General features: G+C 34.0%; 1 protein-coding gene across 1 annotated transcript; it reads left to right on the forward strand.

Annotated features, from left to right (window-relative positions):
* The first annotated feature begins 248 nt into the window (after positions 1-248).
* LOC105794469 (uncharacterized) lies at positions 249-6,413 on the forward strand. The gene is made up of 14 exons (XM_012623647.2): positions 249-541; positions 1,400-1,473; positions 1,583-1,660; positions 2,304-2,379; positions 2,657-2,721; positions 3,416-3,517; positions 3,743-3,832; positions 3,938-4,012; positions 4,120-4,152; positions 4,251-4,331; positions 4,466-4,525; positions 4,982-5,047; positions 5,708-5,752; positions 5,859-6,413. Exons 1-14 carry the CDS (start codon positions 499-501, stop codon positions 6,030-6,032), a joined length of 1,062 nt encoding a protein of 353 aa, XP_012479101.1. The 5' UTR covers positions 249-498; the 3' UTR covers positions 6,033-6,413.
* Positions 6,414-15,793: the final 9,380 nt, after the last annotated feature.

Genomic DNA, 15,793 nt, shown 5'->3' on the forward strand with positions numbered 1-15,793 from the left:
TCGAGTTTTGCTCACCCCTAGTCTAAGCAGTTTTTTAAATATATCTATAGAAATAGAAATAGAAAAAAATGGCTCTCTAAAGAAGAAGAAAGAAGAAGAAAGAGAAAAACGTGGGAATTTCACAAGAGGACATATTCGTAAATATGTGAAACAGGACAATGGTGGCATATTCGTTTGACATGGTGGCTCTTTACGTGATTTATCAAAAAAATGGAGGGCCATTTCTAGAATTAATCAACAAACTTAGCAAATAGGGTTGTTGCGTTGTTTAACGATTAACCAAGCCTTTGATTTCTCCAGTTTCCCCTTACTAAACCCCAGCTATTGCAGGGCAGAAGCAGTTGAAAAACCCAGCAACCAAGAATAATTTATAACTAAAGAATAAAATTTGATTTCTTTCCTTCTTTGAATATTTTGTTCTCATGGTACTTTAGCAGTCTCCGTTGCTCCCTATATACACTCACACTGTACCAACATACGCTCCAACCGTAGCCGGCCATGGCTCTCCCTCTTGGAAAGCTAAGTATCCTCGTCGGTGCAGGTCCGTGCCATCGTTGCTCCCCTCAAATTTCTTTTTGAACTTATGATTCAGTTATCCTTTGGATTTCTGAGAGTTCCTTACGTTTTGCGGTTGCTAAATACGTTTAATATTTTGGGTTAGTTGAACTAAATTTAGGGTTTTAGATGAACCCTTTGTTTCGAGTTGTGTTTAGCTCATGGGATTTATGTTGTTCGGTTTGTTGGATTCTACGGAATGGCTAGTGGTTATGGTGCTGCGTTGGCAATTGATTACATTGAATTGGGGTGGTTTTATCTGGCTCCTGTGTTTTAGTGCTTTGTTAGATACCGTATAATGCATTAGGGACCAAGGTCCTAGCTGTGGGACTGGGATTGAAACTGGAACGGGAAGATGGAATCTTGTTTTTGTTAGCTTAAGATGATGAACTTGAAGGAAGATTTTACTAACAGAGAGGGCCTCTGTAGATTATACAGGCTAGTAGGCTGGAGTGATATTCAATGGAACTGTAAATGTTTATAATATCAAACGGTATCTATATGTTGTAAAAATGACTTTGTTATCTTATTGTGAAGTATCTTGATGCCTTCTCTACTAATGGAAGATGATCCCTATAGACATTTATGGTCTAGGATAGTAATTTCATAGGCTTAGTCTTTACTTCATCATTGAGAGAGAATAAAAGCATCGTTTTTTATTCTAAATTGATCAATTGTTTAGACAAATTCATTGCTTTGAAAATTATGATCAAACTAGTATGTTCATATGTGAACATATTATTTTTATGCTTGTTGAGTACAAACGTACCTACCAACTTGGATATGCCTCAGCCATTAGAAAGAACCACTTTTCTAATTAATTTGGCTGTTATTTTCTTTCTAGGCATTGTTGGCTCAATTCTTGCAAAAGAAGGACACATGCCAAATCTTTCTGATTTTGTTTCTGGTGCTTTCAAGGTACTTTTTCCATTTCTTAAGTGAAATGCAATTTTCTTTTAATATATAAAATTGAGATGATGCTGCAGTTCCTTTCTTGCTGACTTGGTAATAATTTCTCCTGCTGTAGTTTGCTTTTCGGCAACTTAAACATGATGATTCTACTCCATCAGGAAACAAGCCACGCAATGACTATTTGATGGCTCAGGTTTATACTTGATCTCCTATGCCCATTATGAGTAAACTATACTATAGTAGCTTCTGATATTTGGAACTGTTTCTGCTTGTTTGATTGTTATAGTCAAAAATTGAGATGCCAATTGAACAATGACAATGATTTTTATGATGTTCTATGACCCTTCAGTCTTTTACTAAGTAATTGATGATTTGAAAAGAAATTACCAGTCTCCAGGTGTTATTGATGATTATAACTAATTTTTACCTCTTTTGTAGTGATGAAATTTGGCTGCATTTGCGTCAAGATTAATTTCTTTTGACTTTTCTGTATGGTGGTAGCTAAGGAGTTGGTTGCTGAGTCCAATTTTAAAATTCTATGTTTAATTACACCCTGAAAAAAAAAATTAGCATGTGGCCTGGAAAATTGGTAGATTAGTTTTTGCACATTGTTAATTATCCTATGTATTTACATGTCTTTGTTACTTCATTGAGCAATATATTATTGTTATTGCCAAGCAGTCTTGAACCTTATTCATTCTGTGTGCTTTTCATTTCATTGATGATGGTTCCCTATTATCCTGATACCAAGCTTCGTTTTTTTTTTTTTTTTTGAGAGTAGCTTTATATTTGAGTTTGTAGAATTATATCTTGTTCAAATTTGTCTACTTTTGCAGGTTAATAGCCTAAGGCAGGAACTTCAAACCTTAGCGTCAAACGGACCGGTTACTATTGTAACTGGACGTGGATCAGGTTATTGTTGTTTCCTCTGAAAGTTGAAGGCAAAATTTTGATGTTGATCATTTGCATAAGTGGCGCATACATTGGCTACAATTTTTTACAGTGTACCAATTTGTATTTCCTTGTAATCCTTTTATGCAATATGGACAACTATTATGGATCCATATGAATGAGCAAATAATGATGATACCTTTTCTTGGAGGCACTATAACTTCCAATGTAAATTAATTAAATTCTACTCTTATTGTGTTCCTGAGGATTGTTTCAGAAACGTTTTTGCCTTATGCAGGTAGCAGCAAATACAGAATAATAATTGTTGTTGTAGTAGTTGGATATGGCTATGTTTGGTGGAAGGTAATGGTTTTTTATTCTTTTGAGTGTATTAATTTGTGTAGGTTATATAGAGCAATAAATAAGATAGTTGAATTCCTGATAATAGAGCCACATAAAAAATTCTGGCACTATTTGCATTTATCTTTGCAAAATACAAGATACCAGTACTTTGCTGGCTAGTTCTTCTGTGACCTAAGGCTGAAACTTTTATGGTTTAAGTTGGCTTGCTACCATTCTTTTTATGCACTTATAGAGTTCATTGATTCTTCTCATTAATCTGTACTTTTTCTCAAATGAACTTTTAGAACTGATGACCAGTTGATTTTTCACATGAACATGTTACGGATATCACAACATAAGTGGTGGTGAGAAATTTATTTTTGGTGGGATGACCGAAATCAGCAATGAAGCTGATGGACTGATGGTTATTTGTCAGCAATTAAGTTTTGCCTATAAGAAAGTAAAATGTTTTCTAGCATGTATTGGAAGTACTTGGTAGATAAATATTCAAATAAACAGTTTAAAATTTTAATTTCTTGTAATTTCAGTTTATTGATCAGTAAATTTTAATTGTGCTCATGCACACATCTATATATATATTAGAAAACAGAAGCAGGAATTGCTGCTCTATTCCATTTTTTATATTTATTTTGCTTAAAAAAATTGTTCCTTTACTTACTTGCGTATTAATGTTATATTCCACAAATGGTTTCAGGGTTGGAGACTTCCTGATATGATGTTTGCAACAAGACGTAGTTTATCTGATGCGCGTGATGCCATAGCAAAGCAGCTTGATAGTGTTTACTCATCAATCTCGGCAAGTTTCTCTTTTACTTTCATTTATTTTTCTCATTTAAATTTGTTCTTTGCTATTTTACAATATGATATCCTGCTTAAATCCCTGAATGGCCACCTAATATGTAAGTTTCAACTACAAGCTACACGTTTTTGGTTTCCATCCTTCATGTCAGTGTACTACCTACTAAATTAACTAGCGCTCCTTTGTTTCTCTTCCTTTATAATTTTTCTTTTTCTCTTCTAGGCTACCAGGCGACATTTGTCGTCAAGAATTGAGGGTGTCGATAACCATCTGAATGAAATTGCAGATATTGCTGCCACTACTCAAGACGAGGTAGATATAAGTTTGTGGTACTATCTTAGTTTTCATTTAAACAAGGTTGACTGTTATTAACTGAATTTTTTTATTGTTATTAACTGAATTGATTGAGTTGTATAGGTTTCTCTGCTACAAGATAAATCAAAGATGCTCAACAGCAATGTTCAATCTGTTTGTTATGTTGTTCAAACTCTGGTAAGCATTCTTTAGAATTGTTTTTTTCTGCATTCTTCCGCATTGTGTTTACTAGGTACCTTGATACTGTTTGGATTCGAAACTAAGATTACCCTCGCTCTCTTCAGGAAAGTAAGATCAACAGAATAGAAGGGAAGCAGGTAATTCTTATATTAACAACCAAAATATATGGTGCAACATTAACACAATTTCTTTTATTGCTCTTCTTAACTTGTATGGTGTTGTGTAATTTATATAGGATATGACAAATGAAGGAGTAAACTGGTTGTGTGATTATGCCCAGACCATGGAACAGAATAGACCCACTGATCGTATTCAGGTGTGTTTCCTTGATCTTATGCATCTGAACTGCAATGAACTATAAGTTCTCCTTTATCTCTCTCTTTCTTTCTTTGGTGTCAAGATTCCATTATGCTTAAATTAATTGTTCTTATTGTTATTTAAATCTTGCAGGCTGCAACAGCTAGTTCCTCCAGGCCGGCTCTTGAAGCACCAACAAGAACACCATCAAGGGTTAGATTCTTTTTCTCTTTAATTCATGGTGAATGATTGCTTGCTCTGAACATAATAGAATTCTTGGACTATGTGGGCATGCATTTTAAGGGTAGGATTCTGAGACTGATGCATTTGGACCTTTTAAACTTTTTTTTTTAAGGTTCGACTAATAGATGCTTTTGCCTTTTATTTTCTGCTAGTCTTTTTCTGATTATTATTATCACTTTCATCATCAAGTAAAGAAGCAATAGCATCTATCAAATGGAGTCTTAGTTTCATTTTCATCAACTGAATATGGGTCTCAGGCTTGGAATCCACTCTGTCTGATCAATGCTAAGTATTGCTTATTTTCCCTGTTCAATTTATTTGACTGATATTAAATTTTAGTTTGTGATTCCATAAGCTGAAGTTAGTAAGCAACTAGTTGAAACTGACTGTAATCTTTTTTCTGCTAAATCTTGTGTGTTTAAGCAGACAGGGTCTTTGCCTCCCATTGTACCAGTAGATTTGCCAGCTCCTGATTCAAATGGAACTCATATGGTTAGTTGACTTTGCAGAGTGCAGAATTAGAAATAAAAGAACAGAAAATTAATTAAAGTAGTTCTGAAATGGTTTGAAAAGATGCGGGAATGTGAGTTCTGTTATCTGGCTTTTCTTTTATCTTTACTCAACCACAAAGACGCATACTTCATCAACATTGAAATTCATCCATGTGCTTTATGAAAACTGAGTAGTCCTCTACTCTAATCTATCTAAATTTGGTCATTGTACTTCACAAAAATTTGAGAAGTTAGTCCAATTATTAATAAACAAATGAACTGTTGATTTTTGCTAATTTGTTGCATATATATATTGATGAACTGCTAATTTTTGCTAATTTAGTGTAGATAAATTGTTGAATTGGTGATTTTCAGATCAGCACTTTAACGATAAAGCCTAACAGTATTATCCAATTGGACTAACTTCTCAAATTTATTGGAGTATAAAGTTTTGACAAATTAAAGTAGAGGGATTAACTCTCAATTTTAATGTTTGAGTCATTTTTATTTGCGTGCTTGGAGAAATTAATTCTACTAAGAGTCGTCTTTGTTAAACTAAATTGGTCCCTAGGACAATCATGGTTTCGGTCCAAGTGGCTTGATCTAAAATAAAATTTATCCCCTTAGATAAAACTCCTCTCTCTGATTTAACTCTTGGCAGGTAAAGAGATCTCCAAGAAATGCTGTCTCTGCCTCAGGCCTTAAGGTTAGCCTTTTTTGTTTCATGTCTATAACAGTTGGGGGTTTCTTCTGTTGTTTTTTCAAATTAATCCTTTTGATCTCGATGGTTACGTGTGTCTGGGTGGTTTCAGGAAGTAGGTGAATCAAGTAGCAATGATGTTGGTAATGGGAAAGCCACTTCAGAAGACAAAACTAATGGGTCCTCTTCAAGTTCCGGTTTCTCCGGGATGATGTTTTCAGGTGGGAATGGTTCTTTTCTCACAAGGACGTGCAGTGCAACAAATGCCGTGCCGCAACAGATGTGATCAAGTCGATAACAATCTTAAACATCTTGACTTTTAAAACAAAGATTTAAATTCCTGCTTGACTATAAAATTTTAGGTTGGGAGAGGGTTTTCCCCAGGTCTGAGGTGTCTTTGGATCATTTAGTCCTTGCAATTCAGATCAAAGGGTAGTAGTGCCTGGCCAAGCCAAAAGTTATTTTGGAGTGGGGGGTGCTGATTTTTGTAGAGAATCATTAGAGATGCCTGCTTGTTTCTGGGTAATATAATTTTTATTTAGGCTACGTAACACGGATTTTTTTTAAATATTCATATTCTACAATATCCGTGTTCAATATATTTTTGAATAAAAGTATGACAAACAAGTACAACTTTCCAAATATTTGAAAAATGTTTTAAAATAAATATTTTATATTGGATATAATATTCATATTTTATATGTTATATTGAGGTGATCTTTATTCTTTAGACCACAAGAGACAAGAATGTAAGTAAGTTGTTATTAATCTATGTAAAGACATGAAAAGGAAATCTTTCTTTTTCATGTTATTATTATGCTTACTTCAATTTCTAGTTCTATATTTTTATAATGTTATTAATGAGAACAAATAGTTAATATTATTAATTTTTATTAAAATAATAAATAGTTATATATAATTTGGTATAGGAGAATGACAAAAATCTCTTTATACTTTAACAAAATTGTTAATATGGCATCTCTACTTTCAATTTGTTCGATATAGTACTTGAATTTTAATTCAGTCTATCAATATGGTAGTCTATCAATATGGTACTCGTTTTATTGGTGTTAATTTTTACTAAAGTTGACACGTGGACCAATTATATATTGCTATGTGGCATTATTTTTACAAAAAAAATCAATCAACTATAAGGACTTGAAAGTAATTATACCAAAATTTATTTAAGAATCTATTAAAAATACTTAAATTAACATATACATATATATTTAAAATACTTAAATTAACATATACATATATATTTAAAAGAAAACATATTTTTCTTTCTCTTCCTCTCTTGTTCTTTATTTTTCCTCTCTTCAACCAATAAACCCTAGCCGCCTGCCACTACCATTACACCGTTGTTTAGTTGTCACTTGTCCTTCCGCGAACGCCTCAAAACCTAGGTAAACCCGACCTCCAAAGCTCGACTCATCACCAATACTATGTCACAATTACCTCCAAAGCTCTTTAAACCTGTTTTGAAATCCCTAACATTTATCAACCTAAAACCTCATTCAAGTTTCTGATTTCGTCTACAAATGAGAAGAAAGCCTCACGGAGGAGTAGTGGTCGAAGTATTTGTCCATTCACGCAATATTTGTGCAACATAAAAAGGACTTGACATCAGTAACCAAAATGACAAATAAAGAAAAATATCTATTAGCTATTACATGGCTTCTAAAACTAGACTCACAATTGGCCCATTATTAAGACTCAATTGAATTAGAACATATCAAATATCCTTCCCTTGAGAGAATCCTTGTCCTCCAAGATTAAAATTAGGAAACTTCTTCAACATTTCATAAAAGATTTCCCAGCTAGCATTTTCTGGAAAACAATTACTCCACTGCACTTACACTTCTGTGGTGGCACGACCTATTTTCTTAGTGATCCTTCTATCAAGTATAACTATACATTCTTTAGCTATAAGTCCATCTCCATCCAAGATAGGCAAAACAAAGGTGCTTTTTCAACTGAGACATCTGAAAAACCAAATGAATTTTGGAGCCTAAAGGAAGTTCCAATCTGTAAGCCACCGCCCCTATCTTAGCAAGCACCTTAAGGGTTGAAGTACTTGGTAGTGAGCTTCCAACAATATTTGTTGACCATCGATTTTTGTCTATAAGGTTGTAATTTAAGATACACATAATCCCCAACCTCAAACTATCTATCAGAATGATGTTTGTCCACTTATCGTTTCATTCGATGTTGAGACCTCTACAAATGGAACTTAAGTAGTTTGATTGCAACTTCTCTAGCTTGTAAACTATAGTTAATTGCCTTAACTTTAAAGTCTCCTAGAATGCAGGGCATATGAGTGGGAGTGGCTGCCCATAAACTATTGCCTCAACCTTAGATGACTGAGATTTTCCTTAGATATTCTAAGAGTGTATGTCAAATTTTTTTATGTTTTAGCTTGACAAAGCAGTTATAAGCAGCTAAGCATGATACACCTAATGTGTAAGTTTGTATTTTGTTAGGTGATACAATCTTCTTTATGTAATACTTGCTGAAGGTTTGGGATATGATTAACCACTGCAAAACAATAATCTTTTGTACATTATGCACTAAAATCTTAATGAAAGTAAGACTATTCTATTTTAAAATTTTTCTAGTTTTATTTTCTTTTCCACCTCTCTCTTTTAGTCACTTCCATAACTTAACATGGTATCTAGAGCTTAAATTTTTTTTATCTTGAAGGACTGTGTGTGAGTTGAAAAACTAGAAAAAAGAAAACCTTCTTCTACACCAAAAACTTCTTAGAACCTGATAAGGCTTCCAACAACTTTGCAACCCCAAATCCTCATGTATTCACAGGAGAAAACTCCCCTATTTGGGCAGTGAAGATGAAGGCATACCTGAGGGCTTTTGACCTGTGGGATACTATAGAAACAAGTAGAGATGTGCCTCCCTTGAGAGCAAATCTAAGTATTGCTCAAATCAAGCAACATAGTGGGGAGGTAGCTAAAAAAATACAATGCTCTCTCTTGTATTCACTTTGTTGTAACATATGTCATTTTCACAAGGATAATGACTTGTGAAATTGAAAAGGAAGCATGGGACAAGCTTAAGGAAAATTTCCAGGAAAGTGACAAAACAAGGCAGATTAAAGTGCTGAATTTGAGGAGAGAGTTCGAGGTTCTAAAGATGGAGGAGTTAGAGACTGTTAAGGAGTGCTCTGATAGGCTTATAAAGGTCGTAAATCAAATCAGGCTACTTGGAGAGGAGTTGTCAGACAAGAGGATAGTTGAAAAGGTACTAGTTAATGTTCTAGAGAGGTTTGAGCTAAAAATTTCTTCTCTAGAAGATTCAAAAGACATCTCAAAACTTACCTTGAAAAAAGTTGTAAATGCTTTTCAAGCTTTGGAGCATAGAAGGTTTATTAGACTTGAGGAGTCAACCGAAGGATCTTTTCAAGATAAGCTTAAAGACAAACATGGCAGCAACAATTTTGGAAAAAAACAATCTGGTGAAAGAAAAAACAAAGAGAAGAAAGAAGGAGATGACCACAAGTGGGAAAGTAAAAAAGGAAGGTACCCATCTTATTCTTATTGCAAGAAAAGAAATCATATTGATAAGTTTTGTTGGTTTAGAATAGGGGTAAAATGTAGAGCTTGTAATCAACTTGGACATGTGGAGAAGGTTTGTAAAAACAAAGCAAATCAAAAGGGCTAAGCTCATGTTGCTAAAAAGCTCTAGCAAGAAGAAGAAATTCTTTTTGTTGCTACTTGCTATGTTGAAAATAGTGGAATAGAAACATGGTTGATGGATAGTGGATGCATCAATCATATGGCTCATAATACAAGTCTCTTTTAAGGAGTTGGACAAGTCCTATGTCTCCAAGGTGAATATTGGAAATGGAGAGCTTGTGGATGTCAAAGGAAAAGGAATGATTAAAGTCAAAATTTCTTCAGGTACAAAGTTTATTTCTGATGTTTTATTTGTACTTGATATAAGCCAAAGCTTGTTGAATGTAGGACAAATGTTAGAAAGAACTATGTTTTTCACTTTCAAGATATATCATGTTTCATTTTTTATCCTACTAGTTTTGAATTGATGATAATCAAAATGAAGAACAAAAGGTTTCCAATAAAATGGAAATAATCAGATTTGAATGCTTATGCTAGTGTAGTGGATGATTCTATCTTATGGCATAAAAGACTTGGGCATTATAATAATTCAGCCTTGAGATATATGCATGTAAATAAACTTGTAAAACATCCACCTATTATCTATGACAAAGCTAATGTATTTGTTGCATGTCAATTTGGAAAGCAAGCAAAGCTTCCCTTCCCACATAAAAGTTTCTCAAGAGCTACAGAGAAGCTACAACTAGTGCATACCAATATATGCGGGCCTATGAGTACTCCATCTATTAATGGAAGAGGTAATTTCTCTTATTTATGGATGACTACAATAGAATGTGCTGGGCATATTTTCTCAAACAAAAATTAGAAGTATTTGAGGCATTCCAAAGGTTCAAGAGCATGGTTGAAGTTGAATCAGGTTGTCTAATGAAGAAATTGAGATTTGATAATTGGACTGAGTACAACTCAAGGGAATATGCTAGTTTCTGTCAACAAGTTGGAATTCAGCAACAACTAGTTGTTCCTTACACTCCTTAATAAAATGGAGTGAATGAAAGGAAAAACAGAACAATCATAGAGATGGCTAGATGTTTGTTGTTTGAGAAGGATCTTCCAAAAGTATTTTGGGCTAAGGCTGTAAACACCTTAGTTTACTTGCTGAATTTGTTACCTACAAGGGTCTTGGTTGGAAAAACTCATCATGAAGTGTGGCATGGTGTGAAGCCTTCAATTGAATACCTCAGAGTTTGTGGATGTGTTTTTTTTTCTCTAGTACCAGAGGTAAAGAGAGGCAAGCTTAAAAAGGGCTGAAGTCGCAGTATTTTTGGGTTGTAGTAGCAGCTCCAAAGGCTAAAAGTTGTACAATGTGACTACCAAGAAAGTTTTTGTTAGTAGAAATGTCAATTTTGACAAGCATGCAAAGTGGAATTGGGAGAAAAATGAAATTGCAGCATAAACACCAATTATTGTGTCTTAAGAACAAATTTCAGAATCTGAAAGTGATATTGAATTTGCAGTTAGGGGCACTAGATCATTAGATGATGTTTATGCTAGGTGCAGTCTGGATACATTAGAACATACAAACTATGAAGAAGCTACTAAGCATGATGAATGGAGAGAAGCAATGATTGATGAGATAAAAATGATTAAGAAAAACTCAACTTGGCAACTTGTTGACCGACCAAAAAATTACAAGGTGATTGGTGTTTAATGGGTTTATAGAATCAAATTAAATCAAGATGGTTCTGTGAACAAACATAAAGCTAGATTTGTGGTGAAATGATATTTTCATCAACAATGAGTTGATTTTTGACACTTTTGCTCCTGTGGCAAGGTATGACACTATAAGGCTTTTACTAGCCTTAGCAGTAATGAAAGGCTAGAAAGTTTATCACCTTGAAGTAAAGTCAGCATTCCTAAATGGTTTGCTTGAGAAGGAGATATTTTTCAAACAACAAGAAGGGTTTCAAGCTTCAGAAAATAAAGGCAAGGTGTATAAGCTTCACAAAGCTCTTTATGGGATAAAACAGGCTCCTAGAGCTTCTTATAGCAGAATTGATTCCTATTTGCTACAAAAAAGGTTTATAAGAAGCAAAATTGAAGCTACATTGTATGTTAAAAAGCTTCATGACGAAAAACAACCCATTGTTTCATTGTATGTTGATGATCTACTTGTTACGTGAGATAATGAAGTGTCTATAGAGTAGTTCAAACAAAGAATGAAAAATATGTTTGAAATGTTTAGTTTGGGTGAAATGAAGTATATTCTTGGGAACCAATTTGATCCTGGTATTTTTATTTCTCAAAGAAAGCATGCCTTGGAAGTTTTGATGAAGTCTCCACTGGTTTTGTATGGGAAGTTGTCTAGGTCAAATAATTTCGAAAAGGTTGATGCTTCCGTTTATAGATGTTTGATAGGCAACTTGTTATATTTGTCTGCTACTAGGCCAGATATAATGTATGTTGTAAGCTTATCATCTAGATTCATGCAAGCTCCTAGTTAGACTCATTATGGTGCAGCTAAAAGGGTTATGAGATACATTAAAGGTACTTTTAACTATTGTATATGGTATTTGAAGAATGATAGTTGTAAGCTTGAAGGTTATGCTGACAGTGATTGGGCTAGAAATGTGAATGATTGCAAAAGCACTTCGGGTTATGTTTTTTCTTTTGGAAGTGGTACCTTTGCATGGAATTCAAAGAAGCAAGATGTGGTGGCTCAATCCTCAACTAAATCTAAGTATGTCTCTGCTGCAGTAGCAGCTAATCAAGCCATTTGGCTTAGAAAGATCTTGGCTAACTTGGACAAAATACTAATAAATCTACTGCAATTTAGGTGGATAATAAATCTATTATAGCTATCACCCAAAATCCAGTCCAACATGGAAAAATTAAGCATATTAATGTGAAATTTCATGCAATCAGAGAAGCTAAAAGACTTGGTGAAATCAGTGTGAGATATTGCGAATTTGAATATCAATTTGCAGATGTTCTGACTAAGGTTGTCTCAAGGCCTAAATTTGAGTTTCTAAGGACAAAGCTTGGAGTCTCCAAGAAAAATCTCAAGAAGGAGTATTAGATGACTGAGATTTTTCTTAGATATTCTAAGAGTGTATGTCAATTTTTTTTTTATGTTTTAGCTTGACAGAGCAGTTATAAGCAGTCAAGCATGATACACCTAATGTGTCAGTTTGTATTTGGTTAGGTGATACAATCTTCTTGATGTAATACTTGCTGAAGTTTTGGGATATGATTAACCACTACAAAAAAATTAGTCTTTTGTATATTATGCACCAAAATCTTTATGAAAGTAAGACTATTCTGTTTTAAAATTTTTCTGGTTTTGTTTTCTTTTCCAGCTCTCTTTTTTTTCTCTTCCATAACTTAACAATACTACCATTAAGCAAGTGGAATCCATTTCGACCAATCCTTCGATCTTTTTACGGTCATACATCGGAGGTATGTCTTTAAGCTCTTGTTAACTACCACAGTCTGGCCATCTGACTGAGGATGGTATGAAGTTGACATGTTTAGAGTTGTAGCCAACAGTCAAAAGAGCTCCTTCCAAAATGTGCTTAAGAACACCTTATCTCGGTTAGAGACGATGCTGCAAGGAACCCCATGAAGGTTGTATATATTGTCTAGAAAAACATGTGCTACACTAAAAGTAGAGAACGGATGCACTAAAGTGATGAAGTGCGCAAGTTTCCTTAGTTTATCTACCACCACCATTACAATGCCCTTACCTCCAAACTTAGGAAGGCCTTCAATAAAATTAATAGAAATGTTTCTCCATATTTTTTTTAGCAATGGAAGAGGCTATAGTAATCCTGGATATGTTGAGTTATCATACTTACAGGTTTGACATATAGTGCATTCCCTCAAATACTATCGCAGTTCTCTTTGAAGGCCTTTTCAATACACAACACTAGTAAGGCTCTTCACTGTAACATTAACCCCTAAATGCCCCTATTGGAGAACTATGAAATTAACTCAATAGCGTCTTCCTCGGTTAGGATTGTTTCCCACCATCAATCTTCCCTTTCTTCTTAATTGATCTCCTTGCCATGTATACTTTGAACTAACCCCAGAAGATTGTTTAAGCTTGTGAATAAGATGCACCAAAAAATGGTATTATACCCACGAATGTCAAATTTGTTGGAACAAATTAGTGTTTAAAATAGACATAGTACTACATTCCACTCAAGGCATCCTAGATAGAGAATCTACTACCTCATTATGTGCTCCATTCCTAAAAATGAGTGAATAATCGTAACCCATCATTTTTACCACTCGAGTTTGTTAAGCTGGAGTTGTGATTTTCTAATCTAGCAAAAATATAAGACTTTAATGACCAACTTTGATATGAAAGTGCCTTCCCAAAATATAGTTGTTACATTTCTTGACCACAATCACAATGGTTATCATCTCTTTTTCATAAATTGATAGAGCTTGATGCCTAATATAGAAACCTTTACTAAAATAAGCTATGGGCTTGCCTTTTTGTGTTAGAATAACTTCAATGCCAATATTTGAGGCATTAGATTCAACCACAAAGGTTGCTTCAAAATTAGGAAAGGCTAATGTCGGGGCACTAATTATAGCCTCTTTGAGTTGTAGTCAAGAAGTCGTGGTTTGGTCAATCCATATAAAGGCATTCTTATTAAGAATATTAGTGAAAGGTTGTGTTATAACTCTAGAATTCCTCACAAACCTCCTATAATATCCGGTCAACCCGAGCAACCCCTTTAATTCCTTAACTGATTGAAGTAAAGGCCAATTGGTAATACACTCAACTTTCCTTGCATCCATTGATACCCCTTGATGATTCATAACATGACCTAGATATTGAATTTGTTCATATCTGAATTTTCTTAGATACGACTGGAATAAGTTGTTCATGATGCTTTCAAAAGTCGAAGGTGCATTAATAAGTCCAAACAACATTACTAAGAACCCAAGGTGATCTTGATAGGTTTTAAAAGTCGTTTTGTGCACATGAACCTCATGCATTCGAATTTGGGGATAACCTAAACTTAGGTCAAATTTGGAGCAGAATCAAGCTCTGGCTAACTCATCTAATAATTCTTTGACTAAAGGAATAGGAAATTGATTGAATGTTTCAGCCACTGGCATACGAACACTAGGGCAGAAACTAGCTAACTAATTAATTACCTAAAAATAGAAAATGAACAAATTGTAAATCACGCAAACTATGAAACTAGAAAATTCAATGACAGATAGTGGTTGGTTGATTTCCACGTTGTTGGTTAACCTTTGAATTAGGGATCTAAATCGCTAACACTCCTAAATTGGCTCAATATTACCTTTCGGCCTAAATTTTACCAAATTACACAAATTAGTCCGGTTTATCTTCGACCTCACAAACTAACCTGGGACGAATCAGATTGATGCTTGATAAGATCTCCTCTTAGTCTCACTTATCTAAATTTCTCTTAGGGGCGTCAATCCTAAGTTTTGAATTCTAATTTAATTTAATCTAAATTTTGTGATTTAGTCCCAGAACCCAAAAATAAAATTTCCAATATTTCCATCAACCAACCTTATAAGATTTAGCTACTCATGCTCATATCTAAACACACTAATAGCAAATAATCAAGAAAAAATGACATTAACTTAAACTCAAAGAAAAGTAATAAAAACCCAAGCTTTCTTGCAAAATCTTGGAGAACACAATAATTGAAGCAAGATAGATGAATAAAAACACCAAAGAAATGGTTTTTAATAGGTAAAATAAAACAAAGTTGAATGAGATTAAGCTAAAGGATTAAAGTGTAACTACAAATAAAGTTCAGGTATTAAAAAACAATTAGTACCAAGCTGCAGCAAACTTAACTACCTAACTAACTACTGTCGAGTGTGAAATGATATGTGAATTGTGCAAGTATACACGTCGAATCAAGTAATAAAGTGATAAGTGATATCGTCTCCATAGGGATTAAAACAGTATAATCTGGTCAAGTTATTAAAGTGAGCTATGATTAATTTTATGACAAAGATAATGATAAGAATGTAGTGGTAATTTGAAGGAATAATGATGCGTGCAATAATGGAAAATGCTATGACACCACCAGACAAGAGTAAGAATGCAATGGCAAATTCGAGAATAATCACGTGAATAATATGCAAACGAACAAGTAAACATCTAAAAATGCTATGGTGAAGATACTACGACAAATGATAGAGGGTCTACAATGTTGATTTGGAAGGTTGGGATTACTAAGAATCTGCCCTTACTGACAGTAATGCCTCAGTAAAACCATACTCAACCTACTGCTCAGAAGAGTTCTAAAATGGCCTTTTTCTTTTGAGAACAAGACTTTAATTTACCTTGCCTTAAACGATATATGTCTATAGGCCTTTAGCACGGTACCCTGCATTGTTTTGTTTTCTTTCCATATGAATATTGCTATATGTCTAAAGGTTGCTACAAGTG

This window comes from Gossypium raimondii, chromosome 3, assembly GCF_025698545.1.
Source record: "Gossypium raimondii isolate GPD5lz chromosome 3, ASM2569854v1, whole genome shotgun sequence".
Classification (NCBI taxonomy): domain Eukaryota; kingdom Viridiplantae; phylum Streptophyta; class Magnoliopsida; order Malvales; family Malvaceae; genus Gossypium; species Gossypium raimondii.

Excerpts from the sequence above, each read along its gene's own strand:
- LOC105794469 (XM_012623647.2), top strand. The coding sequence starts at position 499 with ATGGCTCTCCCTCTTGGAAAGCTAAGTATCCTCGTCGGTGCAG. Across the intron at positions 1,474-1,582 it reads TTGTTTCTGGTGCTTTCAAG|TTTGCTTTTCGGCAACTTAA; the intron begins GTACTTTTTCCA and ends CTCCTGCTGTAG. Across the intron at positions 2,722-3,415 it reads ATGGCTATGTTTGGTGGAAG|GGTTGGAGACTTCCTGATAT; the intron begins GTAATGGTTTTT and ends AAATGGTTTCAG.